The 14910-nt window shown below is 40.0% G+C and overlaps 1 protein-coding gene across 2 annotated transcripts in view; it reads right to left on the reverse strand.

Moving 5' to 3' along the window:
* LOC111870313 (receptor-type guanylate cyclase Gyc76C) overlaps window positions 1-14910 on the reverse strand; it is a 263240-nt gene that overhangs the window by 33884 nt on the left and 214446 nt on the right. For both annotated transcript variants that reach the window (XM_023862486.2, XM_023862485.2), the window contains exons 9-12: window positions 10764-10930; window positions 8687-9016; window positions 6062-6322; window positions 2830-2901 (exon numbers count right to left, since the gene is read on the reverse strand). In XM_023862486.2, coding sequence (XP_023718254.1) covers window positions 2830-2901; window positions 6062-6322; window positions 8687-9016; window positions 10764-10930 — 830 coding nt within the window. The remainder of the gene's footprint in view (window positions 1-2829; window positions 2902-6061; window positions 6323-8686; window positions 9017-10763; window positions 10931-14910) is intronic.

Below are 14910 nucleotides of genomic sequence, written 5' to 3' on the forward strand. Positions count from 1 at the left end.
GGGTTGTACACAATGCTGGTGACTACACTGAATGACAGTAAAACTTCAAAACATGCATCTATTTTGTATCAGTTGTAAATAAATAGCTGTCACTATTAAAGTTCCAACCCTCGTATATTATGAAAATGTCATCTACGTATCTACTATGGTATATAATTTTTTCATCTTCCAGTAGATGTTTTATTGTTTTATTCCAGTTCTTGTAGAAAATTTTCTGCCATAGTGCTTGATAAAGGTGAGCCCATGGCTACACCCGATCTTGGTTTGTAGAATTTTTCATTATACTGAAAATAGTTTTGATTAAATTCAAATTTATTTTATAATGCTTTTGTCCATGTGATTATCTTTGAGCAATTTATTAGTTACAAGGAGTGTATAGTTGAAGATGGTTGCTGAAGACCGAAACATGTGAGGGCATGAATAATTGAAACAAGAAAATCTTAACCAGTCACACTGAACGGAACTATTTAGCTTTTTCATCTAACTTTCATTTTGATACATATACATATATACAGGGTGTTTCGCGACTTTAGGGCATAACTGCAGGAGGTGATTTCCTAGGTCTTTGTGATCAAAAAAGTTCATATAAACATGTGTCCGATTTTGGACGGTTACAGAGTTATGAATGTTTTAAACTCAGAATAGAAGGTAATGATTACTGACAATAAACGGAACAATATAATAAACCAGCACAATAGATGATACATTTAAAGTATGAATGTAAAGTTAACTTCGTGAAATTACCTTTAAATTGAATTTACTGGTGCTTAAAGCTAATTTTCGAAAATGCCACTGCTGGCCGCAACACAGGCTGCCACTCGGTTGTGAACTGTGCTGGACATACCAACCCACCACGCCTTAGGTACCTCTCAAGTGTCGAGATAACGATAACGCTCTGTCTGTAGCTGGCTAAAAACAGCGACCCGCCAGCTGACAAGATGCGGTTCACACGAGGGCGTGTATGGGAATGAAAAGACGGTCATAACTCCATAACCGTCCAAAATCAGACACATGTTTATATGAACTTTTTTGATCACAAAGACCTAGGAAATCACCTCCCGCAGTTATGCCCTTAAGTCGTGAAACACCCAGTATATATACATAATATACACATTTGTATACTGCAACCCTTCTACCAAATTTGACAAGTCAATCCCTGCTTATTAAGCAGATAGAAGTGGTTGAAACACAAAAACAAATATTTCAGAATGTGCTATTTCAAACAGATGATGGTTCACCCAGAAGACTGAGAGTGAACAGATGGGAGCATCCATCTTGTTCAGTCTCTCTGTATATCAAAGTGAAATCCCTAAAGCTTTTAAGGGCAAGCTCAAACCAATGTTCATTCTCAAAACATGGATCTTCCTTCCTTTATAACACATAACTCTGCAGAGGAACAATCCCCAAGATTCAACCACCTTTTCCAGGAACACATCCCAGCCAAATCTAGGGGTACACCCATACTAGTTCTAAGTCCACTTTCCTTATTTTATATGGAAAGTCTTGTTGTATCATAGCTGTGTGTTAATCCATTCATTCAGCCATCAATCCATACAGTCTTGTATTTTCAACCCATAATAACTTTTGGGGAAACTGATGAAATTTCAGGAAACTTGGTTCAATCTCATGTCACCACAAATCATAGCCTAACAATAAATTCTGTTCTCCTGCCACCAGTAACTTCAATATGCCAACTATGTGAATTGCCTACATGCTATGACTTCTCTGACATCAAAGTCACCTTTCCTTGATCCTTAACATGTCACCGTCAAATGCTTCCTCTATACCAATCCAATTTCACTGTCTGTTTGGAACAGTACAGTGTTTGAGCTGTTTTTACTCCATCTTTCTGTCTTTAATGTCAAGCCTGAGTACCTGCACAAGTTATTTTCAGCCTTGTTGCTTGACTGTCACACTGTGGAATGCAGACTTTGAAATTCAAGTTTGGATTCATGTCAGCTGGATTTCCAGGTACAAGGAGTCCTGTCATATGCTGCTGTATGGGTCCTGGTAAGGTAAAGTGCCACTGCAGTGTGCAGGTATTTGAGCTGTACTCTTTCTTCAGCAAGTATGCCATGTTTGTTAAACTCATGAATGCGCAAAGTTGTTGATTATGCTGAATGTTTTGGGAAGAATTAGGCTAACCTACCTCACTGTATTTGTGAATATTATAATCTATTTTCATTCTAAGTCCTATCCTAATGCATGAAAGACTTATGGTGTTGTCATGCTTTATTTGAGTGTGTTTGTTGCTAGTTCTGCTACCCTTTGTGGGGCCTCATTTTTAGACAATTTTTATTAGCAAATTATTCAGCCTTTAATTCATTATTAGGTACCAATAACTATAAGACTGTCACATTATTATTATTATTATTGTTGTTGTTGTTGTTGTTGTTGTTGTTGTTATTATTGTTGTTGTTCCCCTTCTTCTTCTTCTCCTCCTCCTCCTCAACAACAACATACTGAGAGAAGTAACTGAGCTGTGCAACCAGACAGATGCTTGTATTCAGACATCCAGTCCAACTAGGGAGCACTGAACCATACAACTAAATCAGAAATAACAGAATGTAATGTTTGGGTAAACAGTGCTCCATTTAACATTCAGCTTCAATGATGCTCAGTCAATAATTTTTTGGTTAATTCATCTCCATTTAAGACCTTCAACAGTTTAAGAGTTTAAATTCATTGCTCCCCAAATGAATTTTATACAGAAGTTTTATTGTATATGCTTTATGCAGTAAATAACAAAATATCCGTACATTGCCTTGGACTTAGTCATAGCGAAATCTGTCTTCTGCTCATAGGAATCTGTTGTATCAGTCTGCTTACCTTAATGAGATCATGAACCAGTGATGCCATAAACATCATGTCCAACTTGATATCTTCATTCTCCACTATATCCTGCAAACAGAATCGTCATGTCAGGTGACTGTGATCAGATGCCAGCTCAAGTACTTAGTGTGTGGGACAGACTCCACATGAAGTCATTTCCAGTTCACTCTTTTTCACGTCTAGCGTAATGCAGTACAACTGAACATCCTCTGCAGAATTTACAGCCATGCTTCAGATACAGCGGACTCATATCTACGTGCAGACTAGCTGTTTGTGAACTACCTACATGAGTTTTACAAACCCTTACATAGTGTGGAATTTGAGGTTCTCACGGTGGTGACTATGGCCTTCTAAATGTCACTATATTGTGATGCGTAGACCCACTGCCAAATAAGAGCTGTGTAAACACGAAACAATACAACAGCCGTTACTAGGGAACAGTTCTGTGGATGCATATAATAATGGAAGAGACGTTTTCTGTGCAGTCCATACTGGAAATATATAATGAGGACTAGTAGTTCAATTATGGTTGTCAGTTAAGAGCTGCATATATGAGAAGTCAAAAGCTGGTAGCTGAGGCCCGGGACAGTTTGGGAACCCAAAGGATGAGGAGCTGCTGGAAGCTGCTACCAGGCAACGGCTAATGATGACTGAGAAGACTTCATGTGTGTTGTAGATACAGTGATCTTTGGAATATATAACTCAGTGAGACTGTCATAGTTACTTGTAGTTATAAGTTGTAAGTGTCCAATAAATCCCATTACCAATCCAAACCCTCTTCATAGTCACTCTATAATGTGACAACATGTAGTCTGGTAAAATTCCCTGAAAATGGAGGCAGTATGTTCCTCTGAAATGTCAGTTCACTTCTATCAGATTACATAGGAAATATAGTCCACGATACAGTACTCTCTCCTTAGTTTCTGAGTATAGCTTCCTGTATTGATTTAAGTGTCAATCTTACATCTGTTTCAGTGAACTGTATCAGTGATGAAGTATTCCATATTCTGGAACATAACCTGCTGCAAGAACCTCAAATCCTACATGTATCAGTGATGCTACCTGCAGTAGACTGTACAGCTTCTCAAGTAGTTGCACCTTTTCAGTCTATTCTCTTACTGTTTCTAGGGCTTGCCTACTGCCTCTGCACAGGGTGTGCTTTCTTCCATTGTCTCCCTTTTCAGTGAACTGCAGTCTGAGCAGTAACTGATATTTATGTGATTTTCAGGGCTGTATGGATAGTGTCTCTTCTGATTATTGGATTACTCACTGTTTTATATTATATTATATGAGTATATATTACATTACATCAGCTATTCGTAGACTTCAAGAAAGCACATAACTCAATTATGAGGGAAGTATTGCACAATATTCTCAAAGGGGCTGTGGTACCCATGAAACTAGTTAGGCTGATTAAAATGTATTTAAATGAAATCTATAGTAAAGTCCATATAGGTGAACATTTGCCTGGTATGCTTCTTATTCATAATGATCTAAAACAAAGAAATTCTTTATTAACACTGGTTTTCAACTTTGCTTGAGAATATGCCACTAAGAATGTCCAAGAAAACCAAGTGGGGCTGAAATTAATTGGGACACATCAGATTCTGGTCTATGCTGATGTAAATCTACTAGGAGTAACACAAACACCATAAAGAAAAAGCACACAATTTCTAATTGATGCTAGTGAGCAGCATAGTCTAGAAATAAACAAAGACAAGAACTAAGTATAGGCTTATGTTCCCTGTCTTGTCACCAGAATGCAGAACAAAATCTTAACAGACAGACGGCTTACAGATCCTTTGAAAATGTAAGGTTCAAACAATTGGGAGGGGCACTAACAAATCAAATCTGATTCATGAGGAAATTATTGGCAGATCAGATTCAGGTAATGCTTGCTACCATTAAGTTCTGAAATTTCTGTTTTCTTGTCTACTGTCTAAAAACATAGAGACTAACATATACAAAACTATAAGTTTTCTTCCACTTTTCTATGGATATGAAACTTTATCTGTAATATTAGACAAGGGAACAAGGTGCTGTGGAGGATATTTGGACTGAAGAGGGATGAAATACTTGGAGGATGGAGCTTCATTACATGTACTCATCGCCAGAATCTGAATGATCACATCAAGGAGGATGAGTGGGGCAGGAAATGCAGCATGCCTGCAGGAGAGAAAGGAATGCATACAGGGTTCTTGTGGGAAAACCAAAATGAAAATGACCATCAGGAAGATCTAAACATAGGAGGGCAATATTGCAATGGTTCTTTCAGGATGGGATGGGATGGTATGGACTGGACAAATCTGGCTCAGGACAGATATCAGTGGAGGGTTCCTTTTAACACAGTGATGAACATTCTGGGCTTCATAAAATGATTGAAAATTTTTTCATAAATGAGTGAGTGGTGGTTTCTCAAGAAGTACTCAGACTCATGGACTTAGTTAGTTAGCTGCCTCTGTCTGTTACATTATATTGCATTTCTAGTACTTAAAATTTCAAACTGGTTCAAATTATTACAACTGTACTAACTGATTTACAATTATGCTTACCAATAAATGTCATAATTATTGTCCCCATTTCTGATATTTTAAAATCATAATTGAAAACAGCATTATAACTATATACATAGCATACTTAGAAGGTTTGGTGTGTTGAAAGATTCTTAAAAATACTGTGGCAACCTCTTTCTGGTCTAGCAAAAAACAACCTTTCACCTGACCCTTGGGCTATAAAGTGTGCCCATCCCTGGGCTAGTCCTTGGTCTGCCAGTGGTCACATAACTGACATGTTCATTCTTTACGATCTCACAAGAATCCACTGTCCTCCAGATTATTAATTGGAAGTTCTCTTGCAGTGTTTCCACCTGTGAAGCCTGCATACTGTTCTACTTCGAAATTCTACCTTCTTACTTGTTTCCTATTGGTGATCAAAGCTTCATCTCAGCTATTTGTTACCTACTTACATCCCACTTAGGCCACATCTGCGTTCTAGCTCCACATATGAAAATAAGTAAAAAAAGTATAATGTAATTTAACTTCCATACTTTCTGAAATTTCTCAATGGAAGATCAATTTATCACACTCAAAAATAATTACTTAACTAATTAACTCAATGGAGCTGTGTCCTTCTTGAGAAATCAACAGCTACTCCATCACTAACCAAATGCCCAGAATTTTGTGGAACCCAAAGGCATGCACAAATAATTATCATAATACTTGTAACTTACATACAGGCTGCCTTTGGCACAGTAGTCTGTGATGATGAGGACACACATAGGCTCGAGGCAAGCACCAATGAAGGAGTTAATGTTATCATGACGGATATCACGCAACACACGCATCTCCTTCATCACGTCACGAGCAATGTCCTTTTTCTTTGAGAACTTGAGTTCCTTGATGCGTACCATCACACCTTTATACTGACCAGTTGTGGCAAAAACTTGTCCCCCACAGCGCGACTCATATGATGTTGCACTCACCAAGCTGAGCTGTAACAATGCACTGGGGTAACACCTACAGCCATGCAGTTAACTACCGAAACAGTAAACTATTTTGCTCAAAGTCCAGCCATGTGCAGTCTCAGAGATGGGGTCTGAGGTGAAGATAATGTAACTGAATGTTGCAACTGAGCAGTTAGGAATTCTGGTTAATTTTTGGAGGTCATGCAGCCACACATCAACCTGCAGACCAACCATCCTGTGACTGGGATCTTTCAAGGTTTTCTGCAGCTCATACACATTAATTCTGGAATAGTATTGTAATGTGTTTGCAATCCAGAAGAGTCACTTCTATGGAAACGCTAGAATAGACCATTGCATAGGAAACAACAATTGCTCTATTGTAGTTCTAACATCGAATCTCCATGGTTACGACGAATACCCGAAGCGTTCCCAACGCAATAACAATGGGTCACTGCGTAGGAATCGCTGAACAAACAAAGCAACGTTTCCACTGCTATAACAGATAATTCATTTGCACAGCAGCGGCCAAGGGGATAAATAGCCCAGCTTCAGCGAGAAGCAGTCAGTCTTTATCCAGCCGTCTAAGAAGTGAGTCTTGGAACATCCGCCGCAGAAGACAGTTGAAGTGTTACAGTGAATAGTAATTGTGCTCGTGGCTGTAGAAGGAAAGTGTCCAATAAAGGTTCTACAGAAATTGAGACCTACGCGAATTTATTTGTAGCGTGACACGCAAAACACGCTACAGTACTTTAAATTAAGCCATGGCCAATTCTTTCAAAATCCTTCTCACTTCATCATTCACAGCTGCCCCATCCTTTGACACTATATAATATTGTTCTGTATATGCTCAAAGCAAGAACTGAGAAGCCACAGAAACAGTCACTGTTAGGTAATGCCCACAACATATGAGCACGTAACAACAGAGGAACTGTCAGAAACATGAAGTAACATGTACAGCTGTTGCTATGGAATGACTGGGTGAACACATTTCCATGGCAACAAGCTGTTGCCCAGAAATGGACATACTGCTGAGAAGTGATGTTTTCTACATGGTCCGTGCCGAGGGGTTATAAGGGCGGCAAAGTTTATAGATTAGTTCACTTGTGAGATGGTGGCAAGCTGGCAATGGCATGAGCATGGAAGTTGAAGAATCTCCACTATTAGAAGCCATTATCAGGAAACGACTAGTGGTGACTGTAACAGACTGAGAACACTAGCGTGTGTGTAACAGTGAATGGTATAGTGTGAAGATAAGTCGTGGCACTGTAATTACTGGTACTTGCGAGTTGCATATATAAGTGGTCAATAAATCCAATATGATGTGGGGATATCCCACACAGCACGCTGTTTCCACCGGTCTTTTAGACAACACTCACTCCTTAGTGAATATCGCATTGCCGGATGTCTCATTCATATTTATACAAGCACGCACTGCAAATTTCCGCTCCTCATTTTTGCTAGCCAATCAGTGCTCTGCAAATTGTTGCTCCTCAAATGCAAGTTTCGCTCCACCTACCGAGTTGGGTATAAAAAGGAGCAGCTCCAACCTGGTAGCGTCAGTCTTCAGTCAGTTCCACATCAGTCTACAAGCAGTCTACAAACAGCATACTTCGTCACCAGCGCTTGGTCTTCAGAGGCATTGGCACTTCGCTGCGCCAGGCACGACTGCCTCGGCTGTCCAGCGGTCTCACCTGACTCACTGGGTGACTCGGCCGCCTCGATTTGCTGGTGGTCATGCCTGACATACTGTGCAACTGGCATAGCTACCGCCTCTCCATCCCTGCGACCGCGCTTCGCAAGCAAATGTTTCCAGCAACTAAGCAACCTCCAGCAACAGCCGCACTGCGGCCATTCAACTGACTCAGCCGCCTCAACACACCGCAACCAGCATCCCTTTCTACCAGCGCGTGCAGCGCTACTTCACTGGCCAAACATCCCAGCAGCCAACGGTCCTTTTCAGGACCTACAAACTGTTCCAAAGAAGTGGGTTGTCATTGGAGTAACAACAAATCCCCACAATCCAAAACCCAGCTGAGTCACCCCTACACATGGCAATATAATGTAAAGTTGATAAAGTGCTGTTAAATAAGCTGAGGAGGAGGAGATGAAGAACAGATGATCTGTCAGCTACTTAAACATGTTACATACATCAAAGTGGGTAACACAGGCGTGGAGTAAACGCAAGGGAAACTCCACTAAGTCCACCAAGTGAAGTGGCTGCAGTGCTCACTTAACTGATTTGAATGTGTCATACTGGAACTAAATTTCAAACAGAACAATCACCCAAAACTACAGGAACATACAGTTCATTATGGAATATACCTAACAGTTCGGCAGTGGATGAATTAGTTATATAGGAGGGCCCACAACTCAGACCCTGATGACACTAACCTTGCTAGGGGATGAAATGATGTCATTGTTACAATAGCCATGCAAATCTTGTGGATCAATCTTCCACAACAGACCCTCTATCTCCTGCTCAATCTTCCACTTGCGGTAGATGGACAGAGTGATGACACCTGCACAGAACAGGAACACACCCAGTGTGGCTGCAGCAATCACACTTGTTTGTTGCTTGTCGCTCTGACACCGCTCATGTTCAAATCCACAGCTGGGCTCATCGTCCGGCTTGCGACCACCGGGCCAGTCGATGTGACAGTCGAAGTCTGAGTCTGAGTCTGAGTCCGAATCAGGCTTGTAAAAACAGTCTGGTTTGTATTCCTGAAAATCAACATTGTTGTTAAGCCAGCCAAACCCACACCAAACACTCAAACACCAGACTCCCCTTTTCTGAATCTCTCGCACAATGTAAATACATATAGGTAGTATAACGTTCATGTCTCTCTCCACTTCCCAGCTATGAAACTCTAAAAAATAGTTTTGATTAAATTTTTGCACTGAAGGTGCAATTTGTATCCAACTACTATAATCACTTACATCAAGACCAAATCAAATTTTACTGCTGAGTGACAAAAAATACAGACCTAAGAGATCTAAAACTTCTGACCTGCACACCTTTTCAATACTGTGAATATTTAATGGAATACAAAAATAAGTAATTCCTGCTCTGAAGAGTGTGATGACATCTAGAGCATAACTGCTTTGAAAGAACAGATTTTTATGTGCAATACATGAACACCAAGGCCAATGAGACATGCAAGATAAAAGAAAACACTTTTGCCAAAATACTGCAATTACTCATTTTATTTGTATAGGGTGCAATAATTGTTCCTCTGTCTGTAACAGGTACTATGCTATGCTGCAAGCCAGAAAGTCACAGGTTCAAATACCGATGAGGTGGACTTTTTCAATTTACGTAATCCTTCCAGCTGCACTATGGCCCTGGGGTCAACTCTGCCTCTAACAGAAATGAATACCAGGAATCTTCCTGGGTTGTAAAGGGCCGCTGGTGTGTAAGGCTGACAAGCTGACTGTCTAGAGAAAATGTGGTAGCCTCTGCGTCTCACAACTCTACAGGCCTTCACGACCTGTTACAGGGATAGCTTTGCCTTTACCTTTTACCATCTGTAACAACTTAACCACTTACGACCAGTTCTCTGTTCACTTGTTACTTCACAGCAACACACCACTGCCCACTCACGGTCAATTCCTTCTGCACTGCACTGAACTGAACACTGACTTTTGTAGATAAGTCACAGACATGGCAGGTTGAAGCAAGTATGCAGGTGACCTCAGCCTTCCTAATCAGCCAAGGAGTTTGCAAACATTCCAGACATTACAAGAGACACACACACAGGCCAGATGATACCAACCCCACTGTACTCAGCTCCCATTAAGCTTATTCATTCTCTACTGTAGCATATCTTTTCACTCATTTTTTATGTAACACTTCTCATTTTTTCTTTCTTCACTATCTGGCGAGTGTAAAGGGTCCCAAACCTCAGATCCCGTTTTTTTCCCACTGAAAACGATGACCAGGAGATGGAACTCCAGAACTATGGTGGAAAATTGGCTTTCCCCACATCCAAGTTTCTCAATTTTTGCTTTCTTCAGACATGCATGGTGAGAATGGCATGAAAAAAAAATCATACTACTCCAGTCAATCTCAAACCCAAAACTTCTGGCATGAGAGTCCAGTGTAGTGCTACTATTACTACTACTGCACTGCCAGATCCTCCTATTTACTATATAATGATATTGCTAATTCTGCATAAATCTCCAATATGAATAATAAACATCTTACCCTAGACCCACACCCAGTTATCAATTTTCTATCTAATGCTGATACAAGTAATGGTAATGTTTCCTGTTATCCATACATAGGCATCAGAACTACTTAGAGAAACTGGAATTTCCTTTAAATTTGTTCAGTAGATTTAAATATGAATGACATGGGTTGATATCTTCTACCTTTCAAGCTTTTATTTTATGCATTTTGTGCAAATAACATATAAATATTAGAGTAAGTTACAAAATACAGGAATCTGCGGGAGACATACAAACTTACAGGGTTTTCTCCCTGCTGGAAACCAGCCACTGGCCTTATGAAGTAGTCACAAGTGAAGTTGTACATTTTTGTACTGTACACATATCGGTAAGGTTTGAGTGCTGCCACAGAGAAGTTCCCCTCAGAATCCCCATTGTGGTCCATTTTGATGGATGACCCTGTGATGCCTATGAAACAAAACCATCACAAAATGTGATACATATACTTTCTGAGTTTTCTTCATGAATGGTTGATTTTATTTATGAAGGGAGATATTCAGTTCACTAGCTCATGGAATACCATTCACTTCAACAGGTGCCTTAAAGAGTAGTTTTTTACAGCTTTCTGTGCCCTTCAGCGGGTGGGTCATGAGGCTGCCTAATATCGGATGTCTGGATGAAAGGTATCCAAAATTAAAAAAAATTTATATCTCGGAAAGCAATTGTCATACATGTATCCGGTTTGTGTCATTGGAAAGGAAAACCCTGTAAGTTCTTTTTCCATGCCCGGCTTACGCACATGTGCTGCCACATTTCTGCCATGTTAGGAATCACTTGGACAGAGTGATAAGAAGTGGATCAACTGCTTGGCCTCCTAGGTCACCAGATTTAACCCCACTGAATTTTTTCTTGTAGGGTTATGTGAAGAACATTGTCTACCAGGTTAAGATCAATGACCTGCAACACCTGAAAGCCCGCATAAGGGACACTGTGGCTATGGTAACAAAAAACATGCTGGATCATCTGGATATTTGTCGTGCCACCAAGGGAACCCACACTGAAATTTACTGAGAAATTTATATGCTCAGGAAAAACTTCGATAGTTTCCCTTTGTAGTGGTGTAACCCACAAATATGTATAGTAAAAGCTTTCTGAGATATAATTATTTTATTTTGGATACCTTTCATCCGGACACCCTGTACAGATCACAAAGTGAAAGTACATTTTTTTATAATATGCTAGAATGGTCAAAAACCCATTGCATATTAAATTACATATCTCCATGCACTATGTTTCACAAAATACAATGATACCTTCCAACCGCTATACTTGTTCAAATGAAAACTTTTACCTCGATAATCCTAAGTAACAATGAATTAAAATGGCTAATAAAATTGGAGTGACAACACTTCTGTGAGGAGACAAGATACAGAAGAGGAGATTTCTGTCCTCTGTCTGTTAAAACTGCAGCAGTAAAACACTCTCCTTCACAAGGTTTTCTTGACTACTATATATTCAACATCAGAAGAAAGATAAATAATAAAAAACCATATTCAGTACGACAAGTTTAAAAGAATGTGTTATTTCATCTGTAAATAATTACATAATTATTTTAAAATTAAATTAACTGTGGGCAATATAGACTGACTCTGTGGTCTAGTGGCCAGAGCTCCTGGCTATAGATCCAGAGGTCCGGGTTCGATTCCCGGCGCTACCAGATTTTCTGAGAAGTAATGGATCTGGAACAGGGTCCACTCAGCCTCGCGAGGATAATTGAGGAGCTATGTCAAGGAAACAGAGGCTCCGATCTAGAAAACCAAAATTAATGTCCATGGGGATTCATTGTGCTGACCACGCAACACCCTCTATCTGCTAAAGTTGGCACTAAATTCGCCAACAAGCGGCGATCACTCGGTCAGTATAGCTCACTTGCGGACGAAAACCACGGAGTTTCTTTTTTTTTTTCTGTCTGCAATATATTGATATGCAGACAAATGCTTCTTGTAATTATCAGTTACAGTCCCCTTCAGGCCTATTCTGCATGCAGTGATTAGAAGCAAAACTTAAAATTCAATAATTGTGCTTGTATCTGTGCATGTGTGTGCAGAAATTTCACTTGGTTAATATTTGCTTAAGTTTTTACTTGAAGGAACCAGATTCAGTGACACTGCAGCCAAAGCTGCTGTACCAAATTTTACATATAAGGCAAATAAGCTACAGCTTATGACTCCACAATCTAAGGAATGTCCAAACACTCAGAAAAATAATGTACACTATACTGTCACGTGTATGAGTGTGACTATAAATATTATGTACACTATACTGTCACGTGTATGAGTGTGACTATAGACAGGTTCTGGATTGATGATCAGATTTCTCTCTCTCTCTGGCCCCTCCCCCACATATACATGATACATGTCCACAGTCACGTCTTCAACGCCATTACTTGGTAGCAACTCCCAAAGGCGGACATTCCCCTCCCTCTAGGTTTGCGGACTGCCCCCTGCTTCAACTACCAGCTCCTAACAGCAACAGTAAACAAAGACTGAGCACCACCAATTCTCTAACCAACTTACTACTCACTGAATGACTGACTGCAACAACTAACTGGCTCTGCTTATAACATATCAGCAGGAGCCGCATAGAAAACACTGTTTCTCTGTTGCAGTGCAATTGCTGCTGTTAAAACATGCTTGTTTGCAGAGCCATTACTTAGCAACAGCTATTCTATGGTTGCCTATTTCGCAGTCGTTGCCTAGCTATGGGTCTACATGCCACAACATAATCACAACATCCTGCTCTGAAGCTTGGAAGATAACAGAGATGATGATGATAAAGACTCTTCCAATCCATCCACCCAAACACTAAACAAATCACCACCACATAAAAATTCACTAAGCCTTTACCGTTTTGTAGGATTATTCCCCCCTCCCCCCAAAAAACAGCAAACCTGAATTTCCAAAATTTGATAACAACCTTGAAATATCATGCAATGAGTGTGTGTTGCCAATTAGAATTAATTAATATGAAAAAAGTACTTAATTTTCTGACTAGAAACCAGATATTTTGAATTGCAGAACCTCAAAATATTTAGCAGTCAGAATAATTATATCTAATTGCTAACTTCTTACTGAAAGAGGCCAATAAGTACTGTGTCTGTCCATAAGATGAACAGAGTGGGTGTCAGAGGAATACAGTTGTCCACTGTCTCTTGCTCAGAAATAATGAATGCTTTACTACTGCTGCAATGAAGTAAAAATGAGTGGGAGTTCAATGCTGATCTGCTGTTCCCAAAAAACAATGGCTATGAAGATCACTCTCTTCTGGGATGTGACACCATGCAGTCCAGTAGTAATTCACTGACACTTCCTCCACTACCTCCATCTTCAGGATTGAAGAGTACACCAGCCAAGTGACCAGAAAAAAAGAACAGTAAGCAGAGGCCATTGGTTGCCATTTATTTGCTTGGCTTACCCTTAACCTTTATCGGACAGGCCATTTAATTTCCGGTAGGGGCAGCTGGATGGAGTTTATTTAAATGCCCGGATTTCTACATTTTTTATGATAAACGAACGAAATGAACGCTCCTTTAATGTAGAAAGAATATAGAATCAGATATTCTAGTTTACAGATTTTAATATCTGTAAAAATTTTTTTACACTGATTCCCAAAAAAAATTTCCCGAAATTCATACATTTTCTGCACCATGCGTTCTAGCAGTGTAATACATTTTCTGCACCATGCGTTTTAGCAGTGTAAGTCCTTGTGGCGACTTCACATTCAATGATGTCTCTTGTTGACGCTTATTTATCGTATGGGACATATCGGTATGCACGACTGTATGCGTCTGAAATCGCTCTCTGTGTAATGTGTTAGATAAGACACAGGAGTTAATTCTCGGAATATGGTGTTGCCAGATCGGTCATTCGTTCATTCATTGCAGTCAAACCATTGTGTTTGTAACGATTTTGAAACATCGCAATATAAGGTTAGCCACCCATGACATCATGAAGCAGATATTGGGTTCAGCCAAATCATGAATGAGATTTTTGTATGTGTGGGCTCGAGGTTAAGATTTATGGCTCCTTATCGTGGTCTAAGCACAGAGATTCACTGCTAGAGAGTGTTATAGTTCACCATGGCCACACGACGTCGTCGTATGGAAGATGCTGAAATTGAAAAACAGCTGTTCAATGACACAGATTCAGACTGCTATTCAACCGATTCTGAATGTGACGAGGAAAGTTGGAGTTCTGATGCTGAAATTGAGAAACAGATTTGGACTGCTATTGAACCGATTCTGAGAGGGGCGAGGAAAGTTGGAGTTCTGATTCCGCGGACGAAGGGTCATCACCTTCGTCAGCAACTTGGGGACCGCCAGACCAGTGTGGCGGAGAGGTGTGAATAATTATTCCGGTGTAGCTGCGGGGATAAATATCACTGCAGCT

This window comes from Cryptotermes secundus, unplaced genomic scaffold (genome assembly GCF_002891405.2).
Source record: "Cryptotermes secundus unplaced genomic scaffold, Csec_1.0 scaffold391, whole genome shotgun sequence".
In the NCBI taxonomy this organism is placed as follows: domain Eukaryota; kingdom Metazoa; phylum Arthropoda; class Insecta; order Blattodea; family Kalotermitidae; genus Cryptotermes; species Cryptotermes secundus.